Raw genomic sequence first — 9,743 nt, forward strand, 5'->3', positions numbered from 1 at the left:
GAGAGGGAGGTCTGGGCCTCCCTTCTGAAGCTGCTGCCCCCGCGACCCGACCCCGGATAGGCGGAAGAAAATGGATGGATGGATGGATGGATAGTTCTCAAGCTAACAACATAAGCTCTGTGCTAACGCTAAAGCTAACAGCCTAAGCTGAGTTTCTTCTTCCATGAAGCAGCTCTGTTGTCCTCCATCCATATTGTCAGTTCCAGGCTGAGTCATTTCTACCTTCTCCTCTCTGTCAACGCTCTCTGGTTTCATTTAAAAGAGTCGATCATCAGATATTGTCCAAGATTAACCTTCAGTTACAGCTGTAACTACGGTGCTATAAATCCTGCCAGTATGCTTTTTCCTCAGATTACGTGTCTCACCAGAAGGTTGAGGGATTGACTGTCAGGTATCACATGACTACATAGAGTCACATGAGCAGGACACAGGTGACTTTGTTGTAATTAATATTTGACCTGTGCAAACATGATCATTCACACACATTTATTGGTCATCTGGGATTCATAGAACCATAGTCAGAGTGGTAACGTCTGTTTTGATTGTCATCATTAAACCTGATCAACATGTGGAGGCAGTGCTTATAAGTCTGAGCTTACCTGAAACTCAGACTGAAGAAGTCTTGGAGGAGGGGTCCAGGGGACCTACTCAACTCTTTTTTTAGATTCAGCAGGTCAAGTTAAACAAACTTTCATGAGAACCAAATGAAATCATCTCGATATTTTGAGTTCTGTAATAAAATGTGTTCTGTTTCTGTGACGAGTGAGAGAATTACTTTTGAAACAATCCCATGAAACGCAGACTTTCATCAATAGTTCTGTGAAATCTGTAGTGTTTGCTAATAAGAAAACCAAATCCTGTGATACCCTCTGCCTGAAACAACGAAACAGAAAACTCCAACAATATCACGGCTGGATGAGTTTTACGATTACCCAGAGGTCCGCCTGACGCTGCAGTAGTCAGGCTCCTCTTCCTGCTCCTCTGGTTCTTCTTCCTGAATCTGGTTGGCCTTTTCCAGAGCGATCTCACTGAGCCGCTGAGCCAGGACCATCCGCCTGGATCGGGACGCGTATCGAATGGCCAAAGTCACCACATTCTGAGTCATCAGGTCGGCCAGCTCCACGCAGCGGAACTCCCTGTCCAGTTTACAGGACAACTGCAGACACRGCACATCACACGTTATTTTACAAGAGTTCTGCTCTGAGTCCGTACTTTAGACTTATTCAAACAATACAAAGACAAATATAACCATTCATGTTGTAAAAATTGACTTAAGGGTTTATTTATTTTTTAAAATTAAAAGCTGAGTCATGTTAGGACAGAGGTCCTTCATGGTTGAGGTTTCCCTGCTTCAACACCTGACTGAAATGAYTGACAGGTTTCTGCTGAACTTGATGACATTCTGAGTGAATAATTGAATGATTTGAATCAGGTGCATTGAAGCAGAGAAACGTGTAGGACAGTGGGTCACGAGGAACAGAGTTGAAGACCCCTGTCATAGGGTTGGAGGGTGGGTTGTCTTAGTTTGGAGCAGCTTGGAAGTGAAGACGAGTGATTGGACACGGGCACAATGAAAGATGCACCAAAGTGTGGACAGCAAGTATTTCATAGAAGAAAGCCTGATTCAGTTTATACCCTGAAGAAACTGTAAGTACTCAGAGGTTTTATTAGGTTTAGGTAAAAAAAAAAAAAAAAGATTGAACCAAAAACAGTCATCTTCACTGCTTAATGATGTTGTTTTCCCCTCATGCTGTGAATTCATGTCCGACTCGACGTGTTCCAAACTTACAGCAAACATCTTCATGAGCAGCTCCTGCTGCTCCTTCTGGGACTCAGTCTTAGCGTCCTCGCTGACCTCGTAGCCGTTGGAGGACAGGAAGTTGTAGTGGTTGTGGAAGAGGACTGAACGCCAGTACTGCTCCTGGAGGACAAGAAGAAGACAGGAAGTGCAGTTACTGAAAGCTTTAAAGTGCCTGTGACATCAAATTTTTGTAATAAAAATGAATGTATTTTTGGAAGGAGAACACTGATAACATATTGTAAAAAAAATTCCATGCCGCTGAGATGAACAGTTATTGAAATATTTTCATGTGAAGTAACAGGAAGTGATGTCAAAGGGGAATGTCTGCATGTGAACAGAGCATTGCTAAAATGGCCAAAAACACAGACTGTAGAGAAAAATCTGCTCTTTCTTTACATTATTTTCATAACTATCATAGAGATGAGAAAGAGTCATATAGTTCAAATAATATTGTTTAAATAAACAAAAACCAGGAAGTTGTCTTTCTCAAAGAGTTCCCCTTTGATGTCACTTCCTGTTCCTCTTTAGTTGAGTCAAAGTGAAAAGAAAATGTGCCAGTTATGTGACATAACGAGTCAAATCATGTGTATTATGCCAAGTTTCTTAAATATAAATACATATTTTTTTACTTCTTGTATTTCATGGATATGCGTGTCACAGGCACTTTAAATCTGTTGAAGGAAATCTTATTACTGCAGTAAAGTTACTGCAAAGGACTTGCTTGGACAGAGAGTTTTTGTATGACTGCAACTATTCCATTTTTTTTACTTCCAGACAGGCAGTGAATGATTTCCATATTTCTCCTTTGACTGTATCTGCTGGTTCTGTTTACCTCCATTTGGCCTTTCTCTGTGCTGGTCTGACACAGAGGAAGTTTAAAGGGAAGAATAGCGACTGCGGGCCGAGGCAGGGTGGGGGGATACCTGGAGCCTTTACAGGGAATACACCTGGCAGCACAAAGACAGATGTATAAATTATTTAAAGTCCTTTAAAATGAGGATCCAGCTGGTCTAAAAGATGTTACATTTATTTATCAAAAATGAAAACTCTTTTGAACATTTTGTTTATTAAACACATTAACTAAAACTCCACAATCTCAGAATTAGCTGCTAAAATGAAGCTAAATTTAATATTTTACGTGTTTAATATTTGTGAGCTTCTTTGTTTTTAAATTCACACAATATTAACACCTCAATCTGATCTAAAACGCCCGTTCACACAGGTGGATCTTCAYGCCTGGCTCATTCTTCTTCATCACCGGACTCACACAGATTCACTGAGCTCACCTGAGCTGCTGGGGGTTCTCGTGCACTCCCACCACCCAGTAATGATCCGATTTGCTTTTACAGGTTTCCCTGGTGTTACAAACTGGTGTCCAGGTGTTTCCCAGGGAGCGGTTCAGCATCCGGACCACCCCATCTGAATCTACATAGCAGGGGGTCCCTGGGGAACAACAWCCACTTTAGGAAGGCACAAATTTAAAGGGATTACAATTCTAAGAAACTAAGCAGAGGTGTTTCTGACCTTCGGCAGTGAACCCGAGCCAGGAGAGGTAGGATCTGTGGGAGAGGGGGAGGGGCTCTCCGCTGATGAGCTGCCTCTTCCTGCGACCGAACTGCAGCAGCTGAACTCCAAGAGCCTGCTCCCCATCGAAACCTGTCGCTGTGAGACCAGACAGACTGATGTGAGGCCTGAGCCAGGCTGAACTGCTGGGTGTGACAGAGCCTTCAGTGAACACTTAATTTAATCTTTCATGCTTGGATTAAAGTTTAGAAAGCCTCCTTTAGCATTAAGTTACCACCTTGTCTCAGTGGGAATGAAGCATCCGAATAAAGCAACAGAAGGGAATAAATATTTATGAGCAAAGTAAAGAGGGAGAAAATCAAGTTTTTTGTTTGGCAGGATGAAGAAAGTTTGCTCCCTCAAGCTGCACTTGATTCATTATGGATCAAACATTTTGACCGGGTTTTCAGAAAAATAAAGTGTGAAAACAAATTGTTCAGTCTGTCTCTAAACTCTGACGTATAAAATAAATAAACTCCTTGTCTTCTRTTTAGTTTGCTGATGGAGCAATGATTCGTGGGGTTTTGTCTATGAGTAGGAGCTAAAGAATTGGGACAGCCTACGGCGCGGTGCAGTGATGTAACCAGCATATCTACACGTCTTTATTGTGTTTTTATTTTTGTCTACCGGTATATGTTGGTCTGGAAGTGACGTACAGATGTACACACTAAAATATCCATGTTCAGACACACAACAACCGGCTTCTGGAGGCAAAAATAGTTGAAGCAAAATGGCACCATTGTTGTCTGAGCACTTTTCTGTGTAAACAAACACGCCCGTTAACTTCTGACCAATCACACTGCACTAYGTCTGGGCAATCAGCTGAAAAATGTATCACCATACAAGTGTTTCATATCGGCCGATATAGATAATTATTGATCAGTTTTTTTTGTTTTACCTACTTGAAATAAAGACCAGGAGAAAAAAGACTGATGACATGACTTTTTGTCCTTTGTCCACAACTTCCTCGTATCAACCTGTGAGGAAAAGTTTGTCCCAAGCCTTGTGTGGAGAAGGGGTGGCAGAGGCTGCTAATCTGACAAAATTACAAACTTTTTGTCACGTATCTAMGACAATTCCAGATTTCACAGCTTCAGMTGGAACATGTAGGGCACATGTGTCAAACACAAGGCCTGKGAGGCCCGCCAGGGAGGGTACCCACCACCCACCCAAAAATATATAGATATATTTTTTACTTAACGTGAAAATTGTTTCTTATATCAATGGTAAACTTTAAATTTATGATTAAACGCAACAAAATAAATTTAATAAAAATAAATGAAATAAAAATAAATTTCATAAATTCCTGTCCCTGAGCTGTTGGATAGCACAGTATTAATGTCTGAAAATAAGCTGCTTTAAAGTCACCATCAACCATAAACTAAATCTGCCTTTACTTTTAATAATATTTCTGTATTTATTTCAGATTTAGTCAGTCGTACACTTAGTTTAGTGTTTAAAAGAGGACATGTAAAAACACTGTTTAGTCAAAGTTAAACATGAAATGTTAAAGTTCATTAAAACTGGCCCTTTGAGGGCCACCATAACGCTCATGTGGCCCTTGGTGAAAATGAGCTTGGCGCCCCTCACGTAGAGCCTTAAGGACTGGGCTTTTGTCCCCAAAAGGACTACTGGTCCTGACACAACTGTTCAAAAGTTCAAAAGTAGTTATCATGTGAAAAGCTTGATATCCTGAAACTACCCAGCAGGAGAAAGATCAGCCTCACTCATAAGACAGCTCAATCCAGGACTGRCACATGTTCTGTCCTCAGATYATTTAGAAAAAATATGAAAGCAGAAAGGTGGGTAAAGTGAGCCCACTTTTGATGCCCCTCTGAGCCCCCAAGTGAGGTAATATCAGAGCCTGGCCCAAGGTGGGCTGACCCACTTGTGAAAAAGCAACGGCTTAGAAAATGATAATGAGATGATGACAYCCCTGGTCATTGCTGGATTAATCAACAGATTTATTACAGAGGGAATATTAAAGACGACACGAAACAACTTTGTAGTTAGTCTAAAACATACTGAACCACAGGATGGCTATAGTGAGTTAATCCAGTTTGGTTTGTTTGATGTGAGACAGATGTCCTCACATACATTGTGCTCCACTTCAGCAGACCTGAGTTCTGCTCCACGCCTCTTYTGGTTCTGCTCTGCTGGGTTCATTTCTGAAGGCGTACATGTGAGCAGGACCTGGCAGGCTTCACCTGTGATTTATGAATGAACCTACGGAGCTTAAAAGCCGGACCGGTCTGCGTGGTGATCTCACAGAACTGTCCTGTGAAAGATGCTAGTGTGTATTTGTGTGAGTGTGTTTGTGTCTGACCTCGGTGGTAGACGATCAGCAGCTGCTCTCCGTGTCCGGCCACACACACCACGGGTCCCGGCAGGCTGAAGAGCTCTCTCTGGACTCCTCCGATGGAGAAGAGCCGGAGCACCATGGTGCTGGTGGCGACCGCGGCCCAGCCTTGYCCCAGACACAGCGCCTTCACGTCCTCGCCCTTCGGCAGGTCCACCATCCACTCCTTGTTGGTGTCCCATGATGAGAAGTGGAGGCACTGCAGCTTACTGGGAAGACAGCAGCTGTTTGAGAAGTCTTCACCGGAACACTGAACTCTAAACACCGAGGCCCGGGAGGCTCACCTGGCCAGCTCCTGTGTGCTGGGGCAGGCCAGCAGCACGGCCTCCTGGGACAGGTCAGCCACAGTGTGACCCAGAGAGTTGGTGAGGTGCATGGCGTGGTGGACGGCCGTGTCGTGAAACTCCACGTCGATGGCGTTGTCCTGCTCGTCGTTGTAGCCTCGCACGATTCCCACAGAGTTCCAAGTCTGAGACACAGCTTGATTGTTACATGTTCAACCCCACAGCTCACACTTACAGCCTGCAGACGCTCCTACCATGAARCGGTGTGTGAGGTGTGCCGGGGTGGAGCCCGGCTGGAAGGCCTTCTGCGGAGGAGTGGGCAGCGGCCCCTCATACACGGGGCGCAGCGGGGCCAGAGGAGCGGCGTCGGGGGCCACGGTGCTGCCGGCATCATCATCATCATCATCATCATCCCTGAATCTGTCCTGACCGAGCTTCAGAGATCCTGTGTCTGACAGAAACAAACTACCTTTGTTTTTTAACCTGAAACATGCAGCCAGACGGAGAGAGAAGAATTCATAAAACCACAGAGAATAAAGCTGATAAAAACATACAGGATGGACTCAAAATCTGTTTAATCTGGAATCAGAGCAAACAGCAGCATCCACGTTCAACTATTTAAATCCTTACATAAACCTGACAATGTCTAGATGCAAACTTGGGGGTTCAGTTCAGGATAAACATACATTTTAAACACTTTTCTACTTGACAACATCTTCCCTCATTGCATGATAGAAACAGGTGGGATGTTTTCATTTTATTCCATGATCATGTGACTTTAAACTCTTAAGAAAATTCTAATATTACACAGACATACTTTTGATACATTTAGTTGTGTTCTTCTTCGTATGTATTTTATTTTATTTGTTTCATATTTCTTATTTCATCCATGTTTTCAATTATTAGACTAAATTTGATAATAAATACTTTGAAAATATATTTTTTGCAGCTTTTAGTTTTTAATATTAATTTACAGTATGGTCACCCAACACTTAACAATAGCCTCTACCTCAACAGTAGAGTAGCCAAATGGCTGGCTCACTGCTGCCAACTAGAGGTCAGAGGCTGAACTATAACATAAAAAGGAACGGCTGGCAGAAAAGTTGACGTTTTAAACCTTAATAAAAAAAAATCGATACAGGGCTTTAGAATATCGATACAGTATCGGGAAATGAAATATCGCGATGTTTCAGTGTATCGATATTTTCTTACACCCTTAATAACARCCTATGTTTTTCACACATCAGAGTCAAAAATCAGTTTAAATSCAGGTTTTTTTCTCACCCATTGAGTTCTCGTCAGCCAGGATGGCCCCCCTGTTCCTAACCCGCCCGGTGGATGGGATCAGGAAGTCGTCGTCATCGTCGTCGTCCTCGGCAGCGACAGGCTTCTTAAGTGGCGAGATGGTGTCGCTCAGCCCTTCATCCATATGTCCACCGTCATCCTCATCAAACAGGTCGTCGTAGTCTTTTGCAGGTTTTGTTTTGGACGCCTGTTGAGAGGCCGAAGATGAACAAATCACAAACAGCTGAAAACGATGCTGAGTGTTAGGCCTGAAATACTTATGATACAAACGTTTCATATCGGTTGATATTTAATTATACTGTAGATTAGTTACTCCTGTCCAACTTAAAATATGTGAAAAACTGGTGACCTTTCCTTTTTCATCCACAATTTGCTCTCGAGTTGTTTGATCATTTTCTCCTTTCACTTCACACTGTTCTTTATTTTTAAGCAGTTCTGAGGCACGGTGGAAAAACAAAACTGCTGCTGCACACGTTACGCCACAGGTTTGCTAGCTTACCTTGTTTAGCTGCAGGCTTTTAGCTGTTGGGGTGTCGTATTGACCCCCTCTTCAGATTTTACATGCCTCATTTCAGGCTAACAGCATCCTCAAGCAGGCAGTATACTGCATGAGAATCCGAATCTGCGATGCGCGGTCACGTGGTTGTTCTTCGTGTTCGCACACACCTATGCATAGCTCCTGACGCCCCGCGCCAAGCTCCTGGGAAACCCCTCCCTCTGCAGCAGATGTCACTGCATGGGGTTTTGTCCCACTGAAGTCCACAATGCGGGAAAAAAAGTCAGAGACTCGTCACTCAATATTTATGAGTTTTTGGCCATTTGACTATCTTTATAAACCGCTGCTTCCTGGTAACAGTCGGCTCTAGAAGCGAGTCACTTTTTTTTTTTGAAGCGAGTGGTTGAAGCAAAATTCAGCATCTGAGCGCTTTCAGCACAAACAAACACTCCCACGAACTTCTGACCAATCACACAATAAAGTTCTTGTGTTGTTATGTGGAGGGGGGTAAAAAGTTCGACCCGTGGGTCGCGACAAGAAGTGCCAAAAATGTCGACAATGCAAACAGAATGATGCAATTTTCATCATGAAACTGCAACAGTTTGGCACGATTTCGGCAGTTTGGATGCAGTATACTGCCTGCTTAAATCAGTAATTAGGAGTGTAGGAAAATATCGACACACTGATATATATTGATATTTCATTTCCCGATACCGTATTGATATTCTAAAGCCCTGTATCGATTTTTAATTAAGGTTTTAAATGTCAACCTTCCTGCCAACGGTTCATTTTTATGTTGTAGTTCAGTCTCTGACCGCTAAAGGGCAGCAGTGAGCCAGCCATTTGGCTCCTCCACTCCTGAGGAGCCAGAGAGTAACGGTAGCATTAGCATAGTGAGTAAACATTAGCGTCATGCAATGATGGCTAATCTGAACAGAAACGATCGACACCCTCTGTCTTTTAAGCTGAGTTAAGGTTAGACAGTCCCTTATTAGTCAGAATGTCTGTATTTTAAGCCAAATTGAAGTGTCTCGTCCGGGGCGCTCTTTTTCAGAATGTAGTCAGCTGTCATGTTATGGAAGGCAGGCAGGTAGTCATGTGTCTTAGCGCCTCGAGCTAAGGGGGTGTTGTGCGAAATTCAGTTCCCCAGTGAAAATCTGATCCCTCTGTGTCTGGAGGGCACACTGCAGCCAGAGAGGCAGATCCGACCATTTTCACAGCACTTCTGATGAATTTCTCAGTAAAAGGACTCACATAACCATGTCAAGGTAACCTTCAGTTTAATCATCTGCTGCTGTAAAAAATAAACTCTAAAATGAATAAATAAATAAAACCTGGCCTTTTTTAAAAATCACAGAATGAGTCCTCATCAGTCCTTTTCCAACTTTTCACATGTTCTCTTTAGCCTCACTATTTATCAGTCAGCCACCAAACACTGTCTTCTAACACATTGTGTGTATTTACAATTTATATTTATTGCTGATACAAGAACCAAATATTTCAGTTGTTTAAAATAATTTGTTCTCCCTCTGTAACATGGGAACAAAATAATTTACCTCCAAGTTTTTAACTGTGTTAATTACTCTCATTATGAACAACAAATCCTGAAGATTTGAGAAAATTTGCTCTCTATTTGCCAAAGTTACCTGGATGGAACCAAATATTATTTAGGCTTGTAAGCTACAGTTTGCACTGTTTCAATTAAAGAAAACTAATTTTCTCACCGCATCTTTGATTAATTTTGTCCAGGTGTAGACAGTAAAAATGATTATTATATCAGACGTGTTTTATATCGATACTGAACACGTGTTTATTATATATACTGCTCAAAAAAATAAAGGGAACACTTAAACAACGCACGCTAAGTCCATTCAACTCTGTACAGAACAAAGTACTCAATGCAAATATTTCATTGATTAAGATCGGGAGTTAGCG

At 42.4% G+C, this 9,743-nt stretch overlaps 1 protein-coding gene across 1 annotated transcript in view; it reads right to left on the bottom strand.

Moving 5' to 3' along the window:
- The window catches only part of wdhd1 (WD repeat and HMG-box DNA binding protein 1), a gene marked incomplete at its 5' end in the record, with an annotated part of 31,411 nt that overhangs the window by 13,159 nt on the left and 8,509 nt on the right, over positions 1 to 9,743 (bottom strand). The window contains 9 exon segments of the mRNA XM_014018633.1: positions 933 to 1,156; positions 1,790 to 1,921; positions 2,634 to 2,748; positions 3,088 to 3,244; positions 3,326 to 3,463; positions 5,691 to 5,932; positions 6,008 to 6,192; positions 6,262 to 6,458; positions 7,292 to 7,499. Of these exon segments, the coding sequence (XP_013874087.1) occupies positions 933 to 1,156; positions 1,790 to 1,921; positions 2,634 to 2,748; positions 3,088 to 3,244; positions 3,326 to 3,463; positions 5,691 to 5,932; positions 6,008 to 6,192; positions 6,262 to 6,458; positions 7,292 to 7,499 (1,598 nt within the window).

The sequence above is a fragment of the Austrofundulus limnaeus genome, unplaced genomic scaffold, assembly GCF_001266775.1.
Source record: "Austrofundulus limnaeus strain Quisiro unplaced genomic scaffold, Austrofundulus_limnaeus-1.0 Scaffold197, whole genome shotgun sequence".
Classification (NCBI taxonomy): Eukaryota; Metazoa; Chordata; class Actinopteri; order Cyprinodontiformes; family Rivulidae; genus Austrofundulus; species Austrofundulus limnaeus.